This window comes from Chiloscyllium plagiosum, unplaced genomic scaffold (genome assembly GCF_037043375.1).
Source record: "Chiloscyllium plagiosum isolate Xiang-an unplaced genomic scaffold, Cpla_swu_hap1 HiC_scaffold_5, whole genome shotgun sequence".
Classification (NCBI taxonomy): domain Eukaryota; kingdom Metazoa; phylum Chordata; class Chondrichthyes; order Orectolobiformes; family Hemiscylliidae; genus Chiloscyllium; species Chiloscyllium plagiosum.
Genome location: NW_028270143.1, coordinates 81795371 through 81821804, shown reverse-complemented (window position 1 = coordinate 81821804; position 26434 = coordinate 81795371). Strand labels below are relative to the sequence as shown.

Below are 26434 nucleotides of genomic sequence, written 5' to 3'. Positions count from 1 at the left end.
GGACTGAAGAGTCTGTTTCCCTGCTGTATCACTCTATGTTCGAATTCCATTTTTACTTTGATTAAAAGCAATTATTGCCACTTCAAGTTAATAGCCAAACGTAAAAGATTGCAATTGAGAAATTTGGCTCAATCATTCTATTTTGTGGGCCTCAAATGAGCATTTAGTCCTTCAAAATGCCATTGGCACCTTGCACGAGTACTTATGGGTGATATCATGGCAGATGCTTTGCTGATGTAAGGGTTAGCATATGTACAACAGATGGCCACAGACCAGGCAGAACATTCATCAGTCAGCATGCAACGTTAGTTTGAAGCCAGTTTCAACATTTTTGAGCTCAGTCGTTCATCCAGTGCCTTCCCTAAGCCATACACACCCATATACTTTACAAAAGGATCATCATCTGCATTCAGGTTAGTTCCTGGTTGATTTCATTTGTCTGTAACTTTGACTGTAAAGGTGTTTTGGTGCTTTGTTACAGTTGTTTCAAGTTGCGCTAATCTATAGAGAGTGTTGTGGCGGTTGATGATTTCAAGACTTCAGTTGTTCCCAAATGAGGCAGCACTCATAGCTACTTCTCTTTGGCTTGAATAGAGGTCACAGAGAACAGGACAAACTGTAAACATTAGGGAAGAAGAATGGCATATCCACTCGGGGTATTCAGAGAGCTATTCTACTGTGTGAACCTCAGTCAGGAACAACCTGTGAGATGTTTGCTTTTCAGTAAAGATGTCGCCTCTGAAATCTACCTTCTCCTGACAAAACATTGACCTCAGAGAGAGACAGGAATCACTTTGTAGTCGTGAAGGTGGCTATTGCAATGATTTTTAAAATGCATCTTGCTGTTTTCAGGCTGGAGCTAATGAAGGGCTTTTGCCCGAAACGTCGATTTCGAAGCTCCTTGGATGCTGCCTGAACTGCTGTGCTCTTCCAGCACCACTAATCCAGAATCACATAATTTACCATCCACTGATATATTAGGAGAGGTCACTGAGACGTATTCAATGAAAGCTCATTTTATTCTCTCTTGCTGGTGACCAGCTGACAGAGTGAGCATACTGCTTCACTAGGACTATAGGATCCCACTTGGTACAGGATGCCATTGAATGCGGACATTGGGCAGATTTAACACAGGCCTTCAATATGGGACACATGGTGGAAGAGACCATGCAATCGCGTAGGAGAGATGAGTCAGAATCCTCGTGATGGAAACTGATGGCCCAGTGAAACAGCTGGTAAAAACAGCAAAGCAACATATTCACATCAGCATAATGGGAAGCCAATTAAAATTGTGAAGAAGACAGTTAAGACATATTTGAATGCTGTTGAATGCAGCTCAACAGATCTTTTGGGACTAAGTGAGGAGTGATCACATGGAACTTGGATCTGTAGAGCTGTAGGTAAGATGTCCTCTCTTTTCATCCTGGTACATGGTTATGTTGAACAAGGTCTGCTGCTGTTTACCCAGAATTGTACATTTCACATGATTACAAAGGGGCAATTGTCACCAGACGTTGTGATACATTGCAGTTTTTATTGTGATGTCTTGTCTGACAAGAATAGCAAAGGCGCTACTGCCAATTATGTGCAACTTGATTCTGGCCTGAAATAAAAAAAAAGAACTGGAGAGAAAATATATCATTCATGGATAAATGGAATAGCAGCAACATGGAGACAAAGATGACTGAGTGACAGGAAACAAATTGGTTAACAGCTGGATGATCTTTTGGGCTGGAAGAAGGTTTGTAGTGGAGGTGCCAGGGATTGGTATTGGAACCCCTGCTTTTCTAGATTTATATTCATGATCTGGAACTTGATGCACAGAGGGAATTTTCAAAGTTTGTAGATGATATAAAACTTGGAAGCAGTAGAAGTTGTGACTAACGCTCATTGAAGAACTGGTGGAGATACAATAGGCCAAATGACCTCCTTATATGTTTAACTGGAAAGAAAAAAAGCAAGCCTATAAAGGTGACACTGGAAAGAGTGACTTGTATGAATCAATGGCTGACATCTTTCCAGCTGTCACCTTTATAGGCTTGCTTTCTTTCCAGTTAAACGCTTGCAATCAAAGCGATTCAAATTCTTGCAGTTAGAGCATAGCTTTCACCATGCTGAATAATCTACATGTTCCTTTGTGGGGTACATTCCACCATATTCACATGCTGTCCTCCAGCTTTGCTTTAACTCTCTGATGGCTTTTCTGCAAAATGTTTTTTTTCTCCAGGTTGTTATCATTCAGTCTGGAAGGCAGAATGTTAGCTTATTGCAAAACCTTATTTGGTCTCTCATTAATACACCCTAGCTGATGATTGACAACCTCAGTTTCTGCACATGTTGATAGTGTTTTTGAGAGTAAGTTTTTGCTTTGTTGATAGATGTGTTCGCATGGCAGGATCTCATGTCAAAGAAAATCTTTTCTCTAGTCAGTTATCCAAGCTCACAGGATTCAATTAGATTTATCAGGTCTAACAAATAGTAACTGACAATCTCCCATTCCCACTGGGCACTGATGTTGAACACTAGACCATATATAATCAACATGAAAATTGACTTTGATGCATATCTCCAAAGCCTTTTAAAATTTCTCTTGTATGTGCTCTCAGCTCCTCAGTGAGATGTAGATACATTACAGCTTGTGACACGCTTTCCTCAGCACAGAACAAGAAAGGGAATGGTATGTCACCCTTATAACTGTTGCAGCCTATATGGTGCTATTCGAAAGGCATTCTAGGATATTCACTCAGTTACAGTAAAGGAAGAGTAACATATTTCCAAGTCAGAATGGTGTTTGACTTGGAACTGACATTTGGTGATGTTCCCATGTATCTGCTACCCTTGTCCTTCTATCTAATAGGTATCATCATGGATTTCTTAGGATCTGTCGAAGGAACATTGGTGAGTTGCTGACATACATCTTGTAGATAGTATACACTACAGTCACTGTGCATCAATGGTGGATGGAGTGAAAGTTTAAGGTGGTAAATGTGGTGCCAATCAAATGGGTTACTTCACTTTTAGGTTAACCCATTAACCTCATCAATAGAACTGGCACCTATACCATTCATTTGCATTGGTCTGGTTGCAAGCCACTTGTGCACATTGTCTTAACATATGCAGATCTTGGTACTTCTTTGCTCATGTCCACATTAGATGCAGTGTCAGTATCTGAGCTGCTTACTAGGGGTGTGAAATTGAATGATGCTCCCAGCATGCATTCTAACATTGATTTTATTGTTCTTCTGCCTGACCAGGTTGCACCTCTTGGGCGTCTGAAGTAAGAAAGATCCAAGGGTGAATTTATAGCCTGGGGAGTGAATGAACAAAAGGTGCAAATAGGTGCATGATCTGCAGAAGATTTGGCATGGATGTGGTGAAATGTGAGAAGGAAGATTAGGTACAATGATGCCATCATCTTTGATGGTTTCATCTCCACAGCCACAGCAATGGGCATGCCAATAAAGACCAGCATCTTCTCCATTGTGGTGAGGACATACAGGTTTAATTCAAATGCAAACAGATACATGATCTGCAGAAGAATGTTTGGCATGGATGTGGTGAAATGTGAAAAGGAAGATTCGGTACAGGAGGAAGTGCTGGATGTCTTGAAACGCATAAAGGTGGATACATCCCTGGGACCTGATCAGGTGTACCCTAGAACTCTGTGGGAAGCTAGAGAAGTGATTGCTGGGACTCTGCTTTTTGTCATTTACATAAATGATGTGGATGCGAGCATAAGAGGTACAGTTAGTAAGTTTGCAGATGACACCAAAATTGGAGGTGTAGTGGACAGCGAAGAAGGTTACCTCTGATTACGACAGGAACTTGATCAGATGGGCCAATGGGCTGAGATGTGGCAGGCGGAGTTTAATTCGGATAATGCGAGGTGCTGAATTTTGGCAAAGCAAATCTTAGCAGGACTTATACACTTAATGGTAAGGTCCTAGGGAATGTTGCTGAACAAAGAGACCTTGGAGTCCAGATTCATAGCTCCTTGAAATTGGAGTCACAGATAGATAGGATAGTGAAGAAAGCATTTGATATGCTTTCCTTTATTGGTTAGAGTATTGAGTACAGGAGTTGGGAGGTCATATTGCGACTGTATAGGACATTGGTTAGGCCACTGTTGGAGTATTGCGTGGTCTGGTCTCCTTCCTGTTGGAAGGATGTTGTGAAACTTGAAAGGGTTCAGAAAGGATTTACAAGGATGTTGCCAGGGTTGGAGGACTTGAGCTATAGGGAGAGGCTGAACAGGCTGGGGCTGTTTTTCCTGGAGCGTGGGAGGCTGAGGGGTGTCCTTATAGAGATTTACAAAATTATGAGGGGCATGGATAGGATAAATAGACAAAGTCTTTTCCCTGGGGTCGGGGAGTCCAGAACTAGAGGGCATAGGTTTAGGGTGAGAGGGGAAAGATATAAAAGAGACCTTAGGGGCAACTCTTTCACACAGAGTGGTACGTGTATGGGATGAGCTCCCAGTGGAAGTGGTAGAGGCTGGTACAATTGTAACATTTAAAAGGCATTTGGATGGGTATATGAATAGGAAGGGTTTGGAGGGATATGGACTGGGTGCTGACAAGTGGGACTAGATTGGGTTGGGATATCTGGTCGGCATTGACGAGTTGAACCAAATGGTCTGTTTCTGTGCTGTACATTTCTGACTCTATGCCTCTATATTTGCTCCATTTCCCCCTCCGGTTAGCTCCAGCTGTCACCAGTAGTCCTGTCCTGGAAGACACAGGAAGTGTGTTAGTGGGCTTTGTACCAACAGCTTGGCTCATGCAGTTGCCATGCATGAATAGCAGTTGGTGGGAATATTTTGTGACATGATAATGTGATGTTTATTAAAAGTGTTGGATGATTGTAGTTGTTTAGCATGAGGTTTGATTGACAGTGATTGATGAGGGTGTGCTGAATTGAACAGTAAATGAGCACAATGGTCCCGTTTGCATCCCCGAATGCCATATGATGCCTTCACTGATCTTGACTAGTCGTATGAAGTTATAATCCTTCTTGCAGCACTCCATCCAAGTCCGTGGGGCTTGATTCGTGGTTTGACCACCCATAACTATTTGCTGCCCTTGCATCCGACAATGTAGAGTTTGTATCTGAAAAGATCTCTATCACCCCTCAGAATAAAGGATGTTGTCCCTCCTCTCCATGTCCTCAACCAAAAGCACCAAGCATCCAGCCAATGAATAGCATAGTTAGTGCCAGCTGGATTCAGAGATCATTCAAATGAGCGACTTGAAGCCGGCAGTGCAGTCAACAGGCAGAAGTTAATCATACATCATGCCTGTTTTCAGGCACTATCCAATTCATCCCCTTTTATTTTTGCAATGTATAAAATGTCATTCAAAACAAGTAATTAAAGTACGTTTGTGGGAGGGAGTGTGGTTAAGTGACCTGTGTCAGTGTTTTCAAAAGCAGTGTGTGATGAAAAAACAAAATCCTGTCACTGTAATATGAATCATCTTTGTGTTTGGTTTATTCATTCATGGGATGTGGGTGTTGCTGGCTTGGTCAGTGTTTATTGCACATCCCTTTGAGAAGGTGGTAGTGAGCTTCCTCCTTGAACTGCCACAGTCAAAGCGGTGCTGTTAGGAAGGGACTTTCAGGACTTCAATCCAGTGACAGTGAAGGACTGCTGGTGTACTTTCAAGTCAAGATGGTGAGTGGTTTGGAGGGGAACATGCAGATAGTGGTGTATCCATGTTTCTGCTGAACCTGCCTATTAGGTGGCAGAGATTGTGTGTTTGTAAGGTGCTGTCAAAGGGCTTTTTATAAACTACATATAGATAGCGTAAATACTACACACTGCTGCGAAAATACCTTGATGGTGAAGGAATGAAAGATGGTGATGTGGTACCAATCAGCAGGCCATTTCATCCTGGGTGGTATCAAACATCTTCAGTTCCTTGAAGTTGCTCTCTTCCAGACAAGTGGGGAATATTCCATCATAACACTGACTTGTGCATTTTAGATAGTAGATAGACTTTGGAGAGTCAGGAAGTGAATTACTTGCAATGAAATTCCCAGCCTCTGACTCATTATAGAACATAGAACAATACAGCACAGAACAGGCCCTTTGGCCCACAATGTTGCTCCGACCTGTGAATTATTCTCAGCTCATCCCCTCCACTAGCCCATCATCATTCATATGCTTATCCAAGGATTGTTTAAATCTCCCTCATGTGGCTGAGTTAACTACATTGGCAGGTTGGGCATTCTACGCCCTTACCACTCTCTGAGTAAAGAACCTGCCTCTGACATCTGTCTTAAATCTATTACCCCTCAATTTGTAGTTATGCCCCTTCGTACAAGCTGACGTCATCATCCTAGGAAAAAGACTTCCACTGTCTACCCTATCTAATCCTCTGATCATCTTGTATGTCTCTATCAAATCCCCTCTTAGCCTCCTTCTTTCCAACGAGAACAGACCCAAGTCTCTGAGCTGTTCCTCATAAGACCTTCCCTCCAGACCAGGCAACATCCTGGTAAATCTTCACTGCACCTTTTCCAATGCTTCCACATCCTTCCCGAAATATGGCAACCAGAACTGGACACAATATTCCAAGTGTATAATTGTAGCATGATATTGCGGCTCCGGAACTCAATCCCTCTACCAATGAAACCTAACACACTATATGCCGTCTTAACAGCACTATCAACCTGGGTGGAAAATTTCAGGGATCTATGTACATGGACTCCAAGATCACTCTGTACATCCACACTACCAAGAATCTTTCCATTGACCCAGTGCTCTACCTTCTTGTTATTCTTCCCAAAGTGCATCACCTCACATTTAGCTGCATTGAACTCCATTTACCACCTCTCAGTCCAATTCTATAGTTTATCCAATTCCCCTGCAACCTGTAACATTCTTCCAAACTGTCCACTATTCCACCGACTTTAGTGTCATCTGCAAATTTACTAATCCATCCACCTATGCCTGCGTCTAAGTCGTTTATAAAAATGACAAACAGCAGTGGTCCCAAAACAAATCCTTGTGGCACACCACTAGTAACCGGACTTCAGGCTGAATATTTTTCCTCAACCACCACTCGCTGCCTTCTTTCAGAAAGCCAGTTTCTAATCCAAACTGCTAAATCACCCTCAATCCCATGCCTCTGCATTTTCTCCAACAGCCTACCATGTGGAACCTTATCAAAGGTTTTACTGAAGTCCATGTATACCATGTAAACTGCCCTACCCTCATCTACATGCTTGGTCACCTTCTCAAAAAACTCAATGAGGTTTGTGAGACATGACCTGCCCTTGACGAAACCATGACTATCTGAAATCAAATTGTTGCTTGCTAGATGATTATAAATCCTATCTGTTTTAATCCTTTCCAAAACCTTTCCTAAAACAGAATTAAGGCTCACTGGTCTATAACTATCTGGTTCAGCTCTACTGCCCTTCTTGAACAAGGGCACAACATTTGCAATCCTCCAGTTCACTGATACTAAACATGTAGACAATGACGACTCAAATATCAAAGCCAAAGGCTCTGCTATCTCCTCCCTAGCTTCCAAGAGAATCCTAGGATAAATCCCATCCAGCCCAGGGGACTTGTCTACTTTCACTCCTTCTAGAATTGGTAACACCTCTTCGTAACTAAACTCGATCCTTTCTAGTCTAATATTTCATATCTCATTCTTCTCCTCTACAATATTCTCCTTTTCCTGAGTGAAAACCAATGAGAAATGTTCATTTAGCACCTCTCCAATCTCCACAGGGTCCACGCTCAACTTCCCAAATCTGTCTTTGACTGGCCATATTCTTACCCTAGTCATTCTTTTATTCCTCACATACCTATAGAAGGCTTTAGGGTTCTCCTTTATTCTATTTGCTGAAGTTTGCTCATGTCCTCTCTTTGCTCTTCTTAACTCGCTCTTTAAATCCTTCCTAGCTGATCTGTAACTCTCCATCGCCTCATCTGAACCATCTTGCCTCGTTAACACACAAACCTCCTTCTTCCGCTTAACAAGAGATGCAATTTCTGTAGTAAACCACAGTTTCCTTACCTTTATCACTTTCTCCCTGCCTGACAGGGACATACCTATTAAGGACATGCAATATCTGTTCCTTAAACCAGCTCCATATTTCCATTGTCTGCATCCCCTGCATTTTGCTACCCCATTCTATGCATTCTAATTCTTGCCTAATCGCATTATAATTGCCCTTGCCCCATCGATAACTCTTGATCTGTGGTATGTACCTATCCCTTTCCATCACTAAACTAAATGTAACTGAATTATGGTCACTCTCTCCAAAGTGCTCACCTACAACTAAATCATACACCTGGCCTGGTTCATTACCAAGCACCAGATCCTGTGTGGCCTCCCCTCTTGTCGGCCATTCGACATACTGTACACATTGGACAAAAACTGATCCATCCGATGTACTAGAGTTATAGCAATTCTAGTCTCAGTATTTATATAGCTGGTCCAATTCAGTTTCTGATCAATGGCAACTACTGGAATGTTTTCCGTGGGGTTTCAGTGGTATTGCCATTGAATGTCAAAGTGACTTGGAGATATTCTTTCACACTGGAGAAGGTCTGTACCTACTTGTGTAGCACAAACGTTACTTGCTATTTATTAGCCTGAATTGGAATGTTGCTGAATCATGCCGCATATGATTGATACATATTTACAAAGTAAGCATAATCTTCATGGCAGCATCTCTTGCTGTACATGACTTGCTTGCTCATCTTTTCTCATTTATGCCCACTTTCTTGAAATCTTCTCCTTTGTACTTTAACTCAATACAAAACCCAGTATATCCAGCTTAATCTATTAAGAAGGAGGTCCTGATGTCATTGTTATGTAACATATGATAATGTTTGACCCCACCCATGCTCCTTTTGACTGAAATAGAACACAAACAATAGAAATACTAGAAATATCTAGGGCCAAACATTCTCAAACCTCTCTAGGATATTTCTTCAAGGAATTACTTTTGCCTCCTGTAAAAATCATCCAAAAGCTCATCTCTAGAAGCAAATTTTTGATAGCTGCAAATATTCTCTCTTTCACCAGTTAGGAAATGTCTTGGAATTTTGTTTCAGGTTAAATCTACCAGAGTACAATTTATTGTTGGTCCTAAATAGGGTGCTAAAATACAATGCATCTCTCAAAGTTTTAATGAAGTTGGTAATAGATATTGGATGTCTTCTACTCACCATTTCCACCAGCGAAAGGTAAAAGAACATGCCTGCTGTCACGGTAAAAATCCACTGTTGAATATTGAGATCAGCTGACAGAGACAGACCAATGTAGAGTCCAACAAAAGCAGTTAGTGCACTTAATAAATTCATCAGCATGGCTAGCTTAATGGATAATCCAGAATTCAGAAGTACAGCAAAGTCCCCTGCATAAAAATAAGAAGCATCATGATTGGAAAATGCAGGCAATATAATGTACTTACTGCACAGAATCAGTGGCCCAGAAATTCTGATAGTTGGTGAGATATAACATTACTAAATTTATTCAATGTGGCAATAGCAAGCTAGGGACAAAGAAAAGCTGCTCTGTCCACAGAAATAACCTGAAGCTTCTAGTTGCTTCCATTTCCATTATCTCTTTGATAGGGGGAGGTTTACAGAGGACTCCTGCAGTGCCTTGCCACACGTACTCATCTTCCTGGTGGTCACCAATGCTTTTCCAGCTGTGTGGCCCTGACTGGTAGTGTGACTAGCTTGCCAAGTGTGCTAACCACAATGTCCTCAATATCATTGATGTTCCATATTGAGTCAATTTGCACCTCCAGCTACTTTAAGAGGTCAATCAGGAACTTCAGATCACCATAGTTCCTACATACATGGATTTCCCACATATTGCAGGAGGAGCATTCTACAGCAACAAGTTCTCCTGCTATTGTGCTCCTTGCTAACTACAGACAATAAAGTAAGAACAAATTACTCAACCTTAACCCCTATTTACAAAACAAATTTCTCAATGTTTCTGTCCCTATTCCTAACAAACTACAAACTATAAAAATAAAGCCTTAACATTGTTTTCCTCCCGATGCTACTCACTCAGTCCTTAAAGCTGGTTCTGAAGCTGCCCCACATTACTTTTTGAACCCTGATGCCACTTCAGGAGCTCAGCCTCTGGATTCAGGGAAGGTTTGCTCCACTCCACTCCATTCCTCTCCCGCTGCTGCTCCAACTGAGTTTGATCTGGTCCTCACCCTCAGGCTTTTATCTGGAAGCTCTACGTATATGTTCACTGTTTATTGCATTTCAGACTTTGGCTAGGAGACAGGTTACTTTCTTTCAGAATGATCCAGTACTTTTATAGCTATCAATAGACCCGCTAGATAATTTCTAGAGATACAGATGAAGAGTTCAATGGTGAAGTGACTGGAAGTGACGTGCCATTTCTCAATACAATAGCAAATTGCAAACAACTATTTTTCACCATTAAAGTCTGAGCCCATCTAGGGAGTCATACCTCGCTGCTTAGGCAAAAGTTTCACAGGCAAGTCCCACAGTGGTTCACTCCTGTGGTTAGTTTACACTGAGGGGCACCTATTGCTACAGTAGTAATCAGCCACCTCTCATGATACTGGGCCACAAACTGCACTTAGAAAAACCACTTGATAGGAACAAAAGGTGAAAGTGTCAACTTTCAGTTGCACAAAATGATCTGATGACAAATAAGAAACAAATTTTAGAACACATATCTGTTTTGTTTTCAATTTACTTTAAAGTCAGTGTAATAAATAATTTTTAAAGATATTACCATCACATTTTGGTACTAGCAGTGATCATTTTACCCCATAAGAAAGACATATTTTCAAAAATAGAGGAAATATATTATGAGAAAACATGGTTGGGTTCACGATCATTTATATTTGTTTTATTAAAGGAGGTAATGCACATACATAATCCACATTAATCACTCACACTCATTATATTTACAAAGGCCACTCATTCCAAGGTAATGTATTCAATAATAATAATTTTCATTGTCATAGAGGGGTAATGAAGTATGGTATGATGCCCAGTACAGTAATTAGTTGAAAATTCTAAATCATTTATTTGAAGGTGTGAGTGAAACTCTTAAGACAATATGGGCTAAAAACAAGTCACAAAAGTAACAAAAACATAAATTGCTAGAAAATCTCTGCAGATCTGGTAGACTCTGTTCTGAACAAGAATCACTGGACCTGAAATATTAACTCTAATTTCTCTCCCCAGATGCTGCCAAAACCATTGAGTTTTTCCAGCAATTTCTTTGCTTGCGGGAGGGTGGGAATTCTGAGTTGCTTGTGCTGTGCCTCCAGGTACTCCACTTGGTAATGCTCATAGTGCTTTCGTGTTTTCGCATATGTACCTTTGCATTTTTGTACATTCTAGGGTAAGTAACTCCCATGTACCAGCAGAATGTTGCATTTGTTTCAATGTGTCCTTGTAGCATTTCCTCTGACCACCTACCATTGCAGAGCTCAGAGTAGAGCTCTTGTTTAGGGAGTCTCATGTCCAGAAAGTGATTCATCCATTGCAGCTGGTCAAGTCAAGCATGACCAGGGCCTCAATACTAGTCTTACTGACCTGGGAGAGGATGTTTACATTAGTACACTTATCCTGCTAGTGGTTTTGCAGAATTTTTCAAACACAATGCTGGTGCTAACTCTCCAGGGATCTGTGGTGTTTATTATACATTGGTTCCTGTTTCTGATACACAGAGGAAGGTGGGGACCACTGCTGTTCTGTAGACAATGATCATAGCATCATAGAATCCATACAGTGTGGAAACAGGCCATTTGGGTCAACAAGTCCACACTGACTCTCCGAAGAGTAACCCACCCAGACCCATTCCCCTACTCTTGAGGTCTTGACCTTCAAGCATTCAGTCTGCCCTGCTGTTGGTGTTGATGTTGGATTTCATCGTCAATGTCCACTCACATCGAGAGAAGGCTCCCTTGGTATGGGAAATGATCCACGTTGCTCAGGGCTCATTTTGGATGTTGATAGGTGGGATGACAGTGTTGTGTAGCAGGAGTAGACTTGTAAGGAACCTTTGTTTTCGGGATGTTTTGCCTGAGACCCATTTTCTCATACCCCTCAGAGAATGCGCTGACAATACAAACTTAGCTACGATAAGTTTGTAATGACACCAATTTATTGAAGAATCACTATGGGAACAAGTTATTTTGGACCTAATATTGTGTAAAAAGGCAGGAATAATAACTAGTAATCATATAATAAAGGATCCTGTGGGGAAGAGTGATTAAAAAATGAACAAATTTCATATTACATTTCACAATAATATGGTTAAGTATTAAATAATCGTTTTGAATTTAAACAAAGTCAATTAAGATTAGTGATATGAGGACATTGCTGGCTGAAGAGGATTGTGAAATTGGATTAAAAGGTATGATGATAGATAAACAATGACAAACATTTAAAGAATTAAATCATAATTTTCAGTAATTATATATATTCATATCATGAATAAACTTCTCTGGAAAAAATGATATAACCATGCCCGAGCTAGCGCAGCTAAAAGAAGCATAAATTTAAAGAAGAAGCTTATTACATCGCCAAAACTAATAAGCGACTAGAGGATTTGAAGGGTTTTAAAATTTCATAAATGACGTGCAAGAAATTGCTAAAGAGGGAGAAAATAAGATATGACAACAAGCCAGCAAGAAATGCAAAACAAATAGCAAAGACATATAAAAGTTTTTTTTTTTAAAATTCACTCAGACACAGATATTGCTGGCTGGCTAGGATCAATTGCCTGTCCATGGTTCCCCTTCTTGAACAGTTTGTAAGCATTAGTAGATTAGCAAAAGGATACATGTGCCCTTTTAAAGGTGGAGACAGCAGAAATTGTACTGGGGAATAAGAAAATGGCAGTGATGAGAAACTGCCACAACAAATAATCAGAAGTTGTGAAGGACCAGTAATCTAATGAGAAACATGAACAAATTCATATTAACAACTTATTAGAAATTAAAGCCAATATAATCCTTACACTTAATTCATAATTCTAGAGTTTTAAAAAAGGGATTTTTAAAAAATATTCTCTCATTGGACGTGGGTTTTGCCCTTGTCCTTCTAGATGATAGCGATTGTGGGTTTGGAAGGTGCTGTCTCGTATCTTTGGTGAATTTCTGGAATGCATCTTAACGATGGTACACAGTGCTGCTGCAGAGCATCAGGTGGTGAGGGAGTGGATGTTTGGGGATGTGATGCCATTCAGGCAGGCTGCTTTGTCCTGGATGATGTCAAATTTCTTGAGTGCTGTGGAATCTGTGTCCAACCAGGCAAGTCAGGAGTATTCCATCACAGTCCTGCCTTATAGACGATAGACAGGCTTTGGGGAGTCAGGAGATTAGTTACTTATTTCTAGACTCTGACTTGCTCCTGCAGCCACTGTGTTTATGTGGTCAGTCCAGTTCTGTTTCTGGTCAATGGTAATGGGTGTTGATAGTGGGGGATTCAGTGATGGCAACACCTTTGAATGTCAAGTGGCAATAGTTAGATTGTTGTTTATTGGAGATAGTCATTGTTTGGCATTTATGTGACGTGAATGTTACTTGCCAGTTCCCAGTTCAAGTCTAGATATTGTCCAGGTCTTGTTGCTTTTAAAATGGACTGTTTCTGTATCTGAGGAGTTGTGAATGGTGGTGAACATTGTGCAATCATTGGCAAACATCCCCATTTCTGATCTTGTGATGGGGGAAGGTCATTGATGAAGCAGCTGAAGATGGTTGGGCCTAGGACTCTACACTCAGCAACTCCTACAGTGATGTCCTGGAGCTGAGTTGACTGGCCTCCAACAACCACAAACATCTTCATACATATCAGATATGATCCAAACCAGCAGAGAGTTTGCTCACTGATACCCATTGACTCCAATTATAGAATAGAATTCTTACATTGTGGAAACAGGCCCTTTGGCCCAACAAGCCCACATCTACCCTCCATATACTAACCCACCTAGACCCATTCCCCTACCCTACATTTTACCCCTGACTAATGCACCTAACCTACACATCCCTGAACACTATGGGCAAATTAGGATAGCCAATTTACCTAACCTGCACATCTTTGGATTGTGGAAAGAAACTGGAGCACCCAGAGGAAATCCATGCGAGTGGGAGAATGTGCAAACTCCACAAAGCCAGTCGCCCAACACTGGAGTTGAACCCGGATCCTTGATGCTATGAGGCAGCAGTGCTAACCACTGAGCCACCGTGCCACCCATTATGCTAGGGCTTCTTGATGCCACACTCAGTTGAATGTAGCCTTGATGTCAAGGGCTGTTGCTCTTACCTCACCTCTGGAATCCAGTTTTTTTTCCATGTTTTAACCAAGGCTGGAAAGAGATCAAGAGCTGAGTGGCCCTGGTAGAACCCAAACTGGGTATCACTGAGCAGGTTGTTACTGAGCTAGTGCAGCATGATAGCACTGTTGATGACATCTTCCATCACTTTAGTGATGATTGAGATAGGCTGATGGGACAGTAATTGACCAGGTTGGATTTGTTCTGCTTTGTCCATACAGGAAATACCAAGGCAATCTTCTAGGTGGATGCCAGTGTTGTAAATGTTCTGGAACAGCTCGCCGAAGGGTGTAGTGAGTTCTGCAGCACTGGTCTTCAGCACTATTGCTGATACATTGTCCATACCTATACCTTTGTAATATCCAGTGTCTCCGTTTCTTGATGTTACCTTTTGAGGGAATTAAATTGGTTGAGAACTGATATTTGAGGAGAAAGTGAGGACTGCAGATGCTGGAGATCAGAGCTGAAAATGTGTTGCTGGAAAAGCGCAGCAGGTCAGGCAGCATCCAAGGAACAGGAGAATCGACGTTTCGGGCATAAGCCTGAAGAAGGGCTTATGCCCGAAACGTCGATTCTCCTGTTCCTTGGATGCTGCCTGACCTGCTGCGCTTTTCCAGCAACACATTTTCAGATCTGAGGACTGATATTTGTAATGCTAGTGACCACTAAAGAGGTCAAAATGAATCCTCTACTTGGACTTCTGCTGAAGTTCATTGTGAATACTTCAGTCTTATATATTGCATTGATTTGTTAGGCTCTTCCTTCATTGAGGATAAGGATATTTGTGGAGCTTTCTGCCTCACTGAGAAGTAATATTATAGGTACATTGGCTTTGATTTTTCAGGATTCTGCAAATTCTAGATTAGTCTCTATGGATTGAAAGGTGCTTCAACTCATTGTTCAACAAAAGGGAGAGAGAGAACACAGGGAACAACCAAGCAGTCTAATATTAATATTAGGTAAAATAACATATTATCTTATTCATGGTGTGGGACCAGATACTTGTAAAATTATGATCTGATTAGAGGGAGTCAACAGTTCTATAACAAATCATATTTGTCTATTCTGTCAGTTTATTCATGCTATATCTAGCAAGATAGTTTAAATGGGGCGGCACGGTGGCTCAGTGGTTAGCACTGCTACTTCACAGCACCAGCGTCCCAGGTTTGATTATAACCTCAGGTGAAAATGTGTTGCTGGAAAAGCACAGCAGGTCAGGCAGCATCCAAGGAACACGAGAATCGATGTTTCGGGCATGAGCCCTTCTTCAAGAATGAGGAAAGTGTGTCCAGCAGGCTAAGATAAAAGGTAGGGAGGAGGGACTTGGGGGAGGGGCGTTGGAAATGTGATAGGTGGAAGGAGGTCAAGGTGAGGGTGATAGGCGAGTGTGGGGGTGGGGGCGGAGAGGTCAGGAAGAAGATTGCAGGTTAAGAAGGTGGTGCTGAGTTCGAGGGATTTGACTGAGACAAGGTGGGGGGAGGGGAAATGAGAAAACTGGAGAAATCTGAGTTCATCCCTTGTAGTTGGAGGATTCCTAGGCGGAAGATGAGGCGCTCTTCCTCCAGCCGCCGTGTTGCTATGGTCTGGCGATGGAGGAGTCTAAGGACCTGCATGTCCTTGGTGGAGTGGGAGGAGGTGTTGAAGTGTTGAGCCACGGGGTGGTTGCGTTGGTTGGTCCGGGTGTCCCAGAGGTGTTCTCTGAAACGTTCCACAAGTAGGCGGCCTGTCTCCCCAACATAGAGGAGGGCACATCGGGTGCAGCGGTGGCAATAAATGATATGTGTGGAGGTGCAGGTGAATTTGTGGCGGATATGGAAGTATCCCTTGGGGCCTTGGAGGGAAGTAAGGGGGGAGGTGTGGACGCAAGTTTTGCATTTCTTGCGGTTGCAGGGGAAGGTGCCGGGAGTGGAGGTTGGGTTGGTGGGGGATGTGGACCTGACGAGGGAATCACGGAGGGAGTGGTCTTTTCGGAACGCTGATAGGGGAGGGGAGGGAAGGGAAATATATCCTTGGTGGTGGGGTCCGTTTGGAGGTGGCGGAAATGATGACGGATGATACGATGTATATGGAAGTTAGTGGGGTGGTAGGTGAGGACCAGTGGGGTTCTGTCCTGGTGGCGATTGGAGGGGCAGGGCTCAAGGGTGGAGGAGCGGGAAGTGGAGGAGATGCGGTGGAGGGCATCGTCGATCACGTCTGGGGGGGAAATTGCGGTCTTTGAAGAAGGAGGCCATCTGGGTTGTACGGTATTGGAACTGGTCCTCCTGGGAGCAGATGCGGCGGAGACGAAGGAATTGGAAATATGGGATGGCTTTTTTACAGGGGGCAGGGTGGGAGGAGGTGTAGTCTAGGTAGCTGTGGGAGTCGGTCGGTTTATAGTAAATGTCCGTGTTGATTCGGTCGCCCAAGATAGAAATGGAAAGGTCTAGGAAGGGGAGGGAGGAGTCTGAGATGGTCCAGGTGAATTTGAGGTCGGCGTGGAAGGTGTTGGTAAAGTGGATGAACCGTTCAATCTCCTCGTGGGAGACTCAGGTGACTGTGTGGAGTTTGCACATTCTCCCCGTATCTGCGTGGGTTTCCTCCGGGTGCTCCAGTTTCCTCCCACAGTCCAAAGATGTGCAGGTTAGGTGAATTGGCCAAGCTAGATTGCCCATAGTATTAAGTGCATTAGTCAGGGGGAATGGGTCTGGGTGGGTTACTCTTCGCAGTGTCGGCGTGGACTTGTTGGGCAGAAGGCCCTGTTTCCACACTGTAGGGGATCTAATCTAATCCAAAAGATATAAGGCTGTTTACGACTGAGACCCAGACATTGATCTTTCTAGTAACTTTGACGTGGACTCTCATTCAAAGAGAGTCTGGGTTCCATGTTTAATTATGTTACTTTAAATTACGCACACAGAACTGACTGATTACACTAGCTCCATTTCTCACAGAGTACCTGAAGGTGAGGGGAGAACTTTATATTGGTAAGTCACATTTTTCTTAGATTAGATTAGGTTAGATTTCCTACAGTATGGAAACAGGCCCTTCAGCCCAACAAGTCCACACCGACTCTCTGAAGAGCAACCCACCCAAACTCTTACGTTTACCCCTGACTAATGTACCTAACACTATGGGCAATTTTAGCATGGCCAATTCACCTGACTTGCACATCTTTGGATTGTGGGAGGAAACTGGAGCACCCGGAGGAAAGCCACGCAGACACGGGGAGAATGTCTGTGTGGAGTTTGCACAGTCACCCGAAGTGGAAGTTGAACCTAGGTCCCTGGCACTATGAAGCAACAGTGCTAACCACTGAGCCACCGTGCCACACTGTGTAACATTATGTAATAGTCTTAAGCATGCACGCATGTCTGCCTTGAACATAGGCCATAAAACAACAGATTTGCTCTGTGATTGGATACAAAGATGGGAGATGGCCCATAACATGAGGAAGTTTGACAGGAAGAATAGCAATCCAATATATTTTTTAAAGGTAACAGATGGGTTAATCCTTTTTCAGAAATATTTGATTATTTTTGTACACAAATCACATAAAACAAGAACAACAAGCAATTCAGAAAGCAAATGTTGGCCTTATTAGAAGGGAGTATAAAAATAAGCAAGTTGCAATTAAATGATTTAGTACTTTGGTGAGGTTGTTTTTAAAATAAGGTGCAGAATTCTGGTCTCCTTACCTACAGATGTATCTACGTTCCTTGGACAAGTTCCAATAAAGGTTCCCTAGATTTCTAGAATGAGATATCTACCCACAAGGAGAGATTGAGTAGAATAGGCTTATATTGTTGAGGAGTATGAAAGATGATCTTTCTGAAATGTATAAAACTTGTTTTGACATGCCCTGGTTGGTGAGTCCAGGACTAGGCCGAGATTGCTAGATTTTAGGACACAGAGCATATGAGGATCATGCGGGGAATCAGAGTTGATGTTGAAGGTCTGCATTAGTCATCTTGAGTGATTTTATCCTTTAAGTTCTGTGTTGACCAAATGAGAATGTTACATTAATAAAATGATCCCTACCAGTATGACCACAGACTGTTACGTTGATGTTCTACTCCATTCCGTTTGGCCTCAAAAAGGTTAGAACAAGCTTCCTGGGAATCTCTATGTCCAGGCCTTTGCGGATGGCAAATTTCACAAAACACTGTGAGCTCCAAATGTGTGCTCTACCCAAGGACATATTGGGAGAAAGTGAGGACTGCAGATGCTGGAGATCAAAGTCAAGACTATGGTGCTGTAAAATTCAGCAGGTCAGGCAGCATCCAAGGAGCAGGAGAATTGATGTTTCGAGCATAAGCCTTTCATCAGGAAGGGTATATTGTAAAGCTTTCCATGATCATTCTGGGCAGTGAGAGTGGACCTTAAGAATCCAATGAAAATCTCACTGAACATTTGCATAAAGGCAGATCTTTAATTAGTAAATAGTTTACAGCTTTTCTTTCAAATGTTATAAGGAGTTAATATTCACAGAAAACACAAGCCAACTGTTTATTTGATGAGTTAGCTTGAAAAGCTCAGAGGACTGAATTGCCAATGACGAATGCAACACAGCAAGTTCTAAAAAAAAAACTGGAATTCATTAAGAATTCTTTGCATCTGATCAACAATAGGTATTCATAAGCAAGTTGAATGAGTCAATAGTAAGTACTCAGTTGTATGAGTGCCATCTATTGGAAAAGACATTAAAGTTTAGGATCTGGGAACTGTAACACCATCTCACATTATGAATTATGCAATGTACTTCCAGCTGCACATTTCAAACTACAGTTCAGCCATTGTGGAGCAAGTAGCACAGTGAGAGCAGCTGCCATCCCAGATTGGAGGCATATTCATTTTAAGGCAGCAACTTGACAAAAATAGCAAAGAATTTCAGGGTGTTCACCTTTTATTGCTTTAGAGAGGTTTCAAAGCAATTGTCTCAACTTTCGATCATTTCCATCATGACATTTGCAACAAAGTTAATCAATACAATTTGCGAGACTACATTTGCAAGACTTGATTTCAAGATAGAGAAGTTAGCCAATAACTCACCCATTTCATGGGGGATTTCATGAAACAAAATAGCAATGGTGGTGGTAATACCACTTTCAATTGAAGATGAGAAAGCTGCACCAATGGCGAGACCATCAGCAAAGTTGTGCATGCTGTCACCCACCACAATCATGACAGCAAGTAGGTGAAATGGTTCCTCTGCAAAGAATAAATTGTCCTTGATGTTAGAGAAAGAAATGGGAATACACCTGTCATTAATTCACATGTTCAAACAGAAATCACTGGAAATACTCAGCAGGTCTGGCAGCATCTGTGGAGGAAGAAACAAAGGTTTCAGGTTGATGACATTTCATTAGAACTGGGAAATGTCAAAGATGTAACAGAATCCGAGCAGAAGATGACTGAGGAAGAGTTAATGACAGAAAATTTAATGACAGAAGTGTAAGTTGTGCAGGGCTCAGTGAAGGTGGTGGGCAAGAGAAGAAACAGAAACAAAAGATGTACACGAATACAAGTGTGACTGACTTTAAGGAGAAAGTGAGGACTGCAGATGCTGGAGATCAGAGCTGAAAATGTGTTGCTGGAAAAGCGCAGCAGGTCAGGCAGCATCCAAGAAACAGGAGAATCAACGTTTCGGGCTTAACCAAAGACAAGAGAAAATTTGAAACACGCAAAGTGAATGAAACGAAATATGAGGCAGATTTTATCATCTGAAATTGTTGGGTCTGGAAGGCTGTATAGGGCCTTCTAAGTGAATACAGTTAACTAACTTGAAGGAAGTGATTGTAAAGCATTGCTTCACCTTGGATAGCTGGGATGCTGTTTGAAGAGTTAAGGTTTCTCTTTGAATATGGACCTGGAGCACTTCTGGGGGAAGGTCATGTGCCCTTTGGCAGCGATCAGGTACCTTTTGGGAGAGGTCAGGCACAACTGTGCATAAAAGTGCATGAACTCGTTAACTGTCAAGCTCATTGGAACTGACAACAGATCTATCAAAACTATTAAAAAGACCTATAAACAGCATCTGTCAAAGGTCCTTAAAAAACAAATGATTGATCTTGAGGAAGTGACAAAAATGATTGCAGAAGGTAAAGCAGCAGATGGTGCATACATGAAGCATTTGACATGGTCCTTTATAATAGGCTGGTCTAAAAGATTAAGATATGGGGTCAATGATAATGATTTATATAAAATATAGGTGGCCTGATTAGTAAGTTTGCAGACATCATGAAAATGGGGGGAGTTGTGGATTATGAGGAATGTTGTCCAAAGAGACTGTAGGATACAGATCAGTTAGAAAGTTGGATGGAGAAATAGAAGATGGAATTTAATATAAAGAAGTATGAGGTAATGCATTTTTGGAAGTTAAATAAAAGGACCCTTAGGAGCATTGATTTACACAAGGACCTTGGACTCCACGTCCATAGCTCCCTGAAAGTGGCAACATAATTGGATAAGGTGATAAAAAGGCAAATGACATGCTTGGCTTCATTAGGAGGGGCATTGAATATGAAAATTGGCAAGACGTGTTGCTGGATAAAATTTTAGTTGGGCTACATTTGGAGTATTTTGTGTAGTTTGGTCACCACATGAAAAGAAATATGTGGAGGCTTTGGAGAGGGTGAAAAGGACGTTTACCAAGATGTTGCCTTGATTGGTATGTATTAGCTATAAGAAGAGGTTGGACAAACTTGAATTGTTTTCACTAGATCATCAAAGATTGAGAGACAACCTGAGAGAACTGTATAAAATTATGATGAGCAAGGATACGGTGGATAGTCAAAGATTTTTTTTTCTCAGGGTGGAAATATCAAATACATGGGGACATAGGTCTAAAGTGAGAGGGGTGAAAGATTAAAGGAGATGTGCAAGGCACATTTGTTATACAGAGGATGGTAGGTGTCTGGAATGAGCTGCCATGAGAGGTGGAAGAATCAGATACAATAGCAAAGTTCAACAGGCATTTAGACAGATTTTTGAATAGGCATAACATAGGGGCATACAGACCATTTGCAGGCAAATGAGATTAGTTTAGTATGGCATCATGGTTAGCACATAGTAGGCCAAAGGGCCTGTTTCCATACTGTGTATTTCTATTTTTTAAAACTGTCAAAGGGACCTGTCAAGGATGTCAACAGAATTCATCAAAAGGTCCTGTAAAGCTGTCAAAGCATTTTAAAGATGTGCCTATTACATCTTTGGAAACAATCCAATGTACTAAAAAAAAATTCTTGTTATTTTACTTGGTCTGTTGTCACAAGCCTTGGGTTTTCATTTCTGGATTAGTGCTGCATTACTGATTTCACAGCCATGAATCATCACAGCAGGCTGACTGAAATTTCACTGTTTGACTGACAGCTTCACAGAGGTGTAGGATTATGAATTCAAATGCTTGCTGGTATAAGGAACTGTGTACTTGAATGAAATATTTGTTTTTAAAGGTATTGCATATTTGAATAGGGAAGCTGAGGTTACCATGAAGGATAAAACTCTTCAACCTCTCCCCTCACCTGAGGCACGGTGACTCTCAGGTTAAACCACACTAGTTCTCTCTCTCTCCATTGAGGGAGCAGCCCTATGGTCTGTTAAGACTATAGTGACTTTACCTTGTGGTTGAAAGAATGCAAATATAATAAATAGGCTTTTATGAATGAGTGTTTGTTTTCCAATATAGTGTACTGAAGTCTACAATGGATACTTAGAACTTACATTATTTCATTTTTGGTTGGGTCCAAATATCGGCTGGATGTGTTGGAATTGTAAATGTAGGGAAAACAATGGTCGATGAGGATCATGGATTGGCACAAAGTATGAGGGCTAATGGGATGAGTGTTGGGGCATGTTAGCACATGGCTATGCGATGTCATGTCATTTGAGGGGGCATGATGTGGCATGGACAGGCACAGTTGGGACACAAGAGATATATGAGAGGTGAGAGCTTTCATTCTTTTCTTTTGAAACTTTAATACATTGCTGGTGCACAGAGCTCTTTGCTCAGCTCCAATTCACCACTGGCATCCTCTGATCTCATTCAGGGTCACCTGGCTCAAGTCACAGGGAACTCTGCCATCAAGAATGAAAATCTCAACTTCTAGGCTGTTTTCCCAGGTCACATTTAGTGGAGAGGAGAAATATTCTGATTCTGCCACTCCCAACCTAGGAATGCGAAACCAGGTCTGGATGATTCAGTCTCTCCTGTCTTCCATCCTGTCACAGATTTTGTTTCGTTCGTGTCCCATTCACCCATGACCAAAACATATCCCACCTCTAACTTCTCCCAGTTGTGAGGAAAAGTCATCCACATGAAGTACTAACACTTTTTCTCTCTTCACATGAGTTGCTTGGCTTATTTGAGTATTGCAAAATCTGTTTTATCTCAGATTTTAAACATTTGCAGTATTCTGCTTTTTGATTAATTCTCCTTCTGTAAGAATTGAAATCAACACTTCATGAAGATTTCAATTGTCTTGAAGTAATAAACAAGTCTCAATACAATATTAGATGAAAATCTAATTAATCGAGTATTGTTTACATTTCTTTATCCCATATCCTTTGGAATATCTGTAATAAGCTTTAATGACATTGATAACTTGTATATTGAGGAATTTATAATTAATAAAACATTTTTCAGTCATGATACACAGTATAACTTGGACGATACTATTAATACATACTTCTAATTCACAGCCTGAAACTTCTCTAAATTTGAGAAGGTCATTCTTTAAGTTGCATGAAACATATGGAGCAAAGTATATGAAGATTGATTAAATGTCAAGAATCTGGTTTAATGGCAGTCGCTTTAAAAACGAAACGCATGGCTGTGCTAAGTTCATGTTCTTTCTCTAATGAAATTCATTGGATGAAATATTTATTTGAGTAGTGTTGATTTCCTGGGGCAAACAGCACCCTTGGTCACTAGCTGCAGAGTCCATGTAAGATTTTTCAATAGAGCAATGCAGAGTGTCACATGCATTCCCAGTCAACGTTTATTGGAAGAGAATTGGAATGTAGAAATAATAGAAGATGCCTACTGCAGCTATATAGGGCCTTGGTAAGACCACATTGGGAGTACTGCATACAGTTTTTGACTTATTTGAAAAATGATATCAATGCATTTAAAGCAGTTTGGAAAACAATCACTCAAATCATTCCTGGGGTTCAAAGGTGGCAGTGCCGGTGTTTGATTGGGGTGGACAAAGTTAAAAATCACACAACACCAGATAGTCCAATGGGTCTATTTGGAAGTACAAGCTTTCGGACTTCTAGGTCTGGCCTCATGAATAAACAAAAGCTTGTTTGTCTGTTTTAGTTTTAACACAAACTGTTATCCAGAGCTCAAAATCATCTTTCGCTGGCAGTTTCCACTTCACAGCTCCAAACCAAAATTGATAAAAGAATAAAATAAAAATAATGAAAGATCAGCAAGGGCTCTAACAAAAGTTCACTTATCAACTATTCAACACTCTTTCATACAGATTAAATAATTTCCCTTTATATTGGTATTTCTTTTGAATTGTCCTGATGACTGCAAGACAAAATTTTGGCAAAATGTTTCGTTTCCAACTTTATTCAAGTTTTATACCATCAGAATGATTAATTATGAATCACTGCTAATAACAATGTAAGTAAGAAATTGTTATGAACGGATTCTGCCAATTAGTTTTGATTGGTTGTCAATAATAGGACAATTGATCCATTTGTTAATCTAAAGTTGGTCTTGGTAGGTTAATGACCTCAGGATGTTATATAACTAAATGTAGCAGGTAAGCTTTAGAACCTACATTAAGATAATTCCATGTGCATATTGTGTAAAACATTTAGATTATATAATTGTGAAAAACACTTGCATTACAAGGTGAGACATTGGAAATATTTGTATCTTCTGCTTTTATTCACAAAGTAGTACTTACTCTTGGCATTTTCGTCAGGAGAGTTTATTGCATTGTTTGTAGGAATTTCAACATTTTCTGAATCTTCTGGATTTCCCTATTTTCAAAAAGGAAATAAGCTTACATAAGGTAACAGAAGATGTCCTGGTCATTATCATCATCTTTGCCAAATAAACATTAACTCATTGTTGTTAGCAAATATCAGAGCATATTGTGTTTGGACAAGGTGTTGCATAATATTTTTAAATTAATGTGGAAATATTTCAAACTTCAAACAAGCTAATTCTTATTGGAGCTAAATTCTCTATTAGGAAGCCACTTTAAAACATATTTAGGAATAAATAAGAGTCATTACAAAGATGAATAGCATTGATATAGTTGACTCAAACCTAATTTAAACATTACACAATATAATACTTTGATGAAATCAAATAGACTTTTACAAGGAAAAGCTCAGATCCTGCAAACTGCTTTAAATTAGCAAAGGGTGGTGCATGAAAGTGGTATTCGGTAACCTAATGTGTTAACCTCTAAAAGATCTTACAAGTTCTAGCTTACTTTACTGTCAGGTCATCTGAATCAATGATTCTTTTGCATGCCTTTGAGTATTTTAAGGGCTAGGGTACATTGCTGAATATTTGCAAAGCTACAAGAGGAACATCAGTTCCTTTGACAGCTCATGAATGAAGTCTGTCCTCACTTCCTGTTCATTAAAAAAATTATGGAATACAACCTGCAAGATTCCTTAGAGGTTAACACACTAGGTTGCTAAGTACCATTTGCAATGAATCATATTACAAAGACTTAAGCTGATCAACCAATAAATCAAAAGGTGTAGGGGAATAATGCAGTTAAAGCATACTGGGCTCATAACCACTAAACCATTGTTCAAAACCACTGTCCACTTGGAAACCCTGAAGTTAAGCAGCCTTTTTGATCCAAAGTGAAAGAAACTAGCAAACAGCAGGATGTGAAATATTCCAGATGCTACCTTAATGTATAATAAGCCTTTTGGGGGGAAAATAAATCTAGTAAACATACATTCAATGAAAAGATGCTGCAGGGTATAAAGAAACATGTTAGTAATTTGGTCACTACAAATGCTATTGGTTGAAACTTCTGAGAAAGGCCTACATGGTTCTGAGTTTTATAATTAGACATTGTGATGTATAAGGAAGATGATGCAGTAAGAAATGTGTACATATCAGTATTTATCAGTTTTATTTCCTCTGGTCCATGATTTGGTTGCCTAATGTTCCATGGCAATACTGAATACTTGTAAAGTCCAGTTTATAGAGTTTTCTTGTTGTGATTCATTAACCTACTATACAACATTACCTGAGCATTGATCCAAGGAGTATCTTACCAGTTGCATTGTGGAAATAGACTTGCCTCCTTCTGAATGGATATTCAAGTTAGAGTCCATTGGAAGATCATGTGAATGTGCCAAGTGCCCAGCTGCAAGTCGCTAGTTTTGAAGAAAATAATACAAAAAAGTTAATACAAATTCTACTACAATTTAACAGCAGCATTTGATTTAATTCATTGAATCAAAAGCAATTGGGGGATGGGGACAGATGTACATCATGCCACAGTTCTGTGGTGCTTGGAAATCGGGTAGAAATTAAGCTAAAATCAAACAACAAATTAGAACATTAATTGATCAATGCATTGATGCCTGCATGTGATTTTCAGGTGAACTTACCTTCTGATTGCCAGAGCTGCCCATTTGAAACCGATGGGAATTTCAAACATGAATACAAGTGAAGACAAGTTAGACACACCCAGCCTCCAATCTGATATTGTCAATAACTACTCTCATCCAGTAACTATGAGAAGTGGAGAAAGTTAAATTGAAGGAAACTTAAACAAGCTATTATCAGTTTAAAAGTAGAAGGAGCTTTTGGAGATGCTTCTGATAGAAAAGTCCATATGTGACTATCTTAAAGATCTAAATCTGACATCATTGATCCTGCATTCATCTTGCCTGCTGTGCTACAGTTTGACTTCCTTCTGTTATTGCTGCAAATCAACATGCAGCCTATTGGAATGCCATACAAGCTGGTAACTCACATGCTGTACTGTACTGTAACAACCGATGCACAGTATTTATCTTGCACCAATTTATCCATTCCTCTATCCTGTTCAAGTTAGTGATGGGAATGTGACTAATACAGATATTTATGATATTATATGGAGTCTGCAATAAAAAAAAACTTAGAGTCACTCTCTACTTAGATTTCTAAC

At 40.7% G+C, this 26434-nt stretch overlaps 1 protein-coding gene across 2 annotated transcripts in view; it reads right to left on the bottom strand.

The window, feature by feature from the left end:
* LOC122550319 (zinc transporter ZIP12-like) overlaps positions 1 to 26434 on the bottom strand; it is an 84976-nt gene that overhangs the window by 12115 nt on the left and 46427 nt on the right. Inside the window, exons 9-12 of one of the 2 annotated variants that reach the window (XM_087986846.1) lie at positions 25554 to 25655; positions 24209 to 24284; positions 19338 to 19496; positions 9191 to 9378 (exon numbers count right to left, since the gene is read on the bottom strand). In XM_087986846.1, the coding sequence (XP_087842972.1) occupies positions 9191 to 9378; positions 19338 to 19496; positions 24209 to 24284; positions 25554 to 25655 (525 nt within the window). The remainder of the gene's footprint in view (positions 1 to 9190; positions 9379 to 19337; positions 19497 to 24208; positions 24285 to 25553; positions 25656 to 26434) is intronic. The other variant, XM_087986847.1, reaches the window with a different exon arrangement.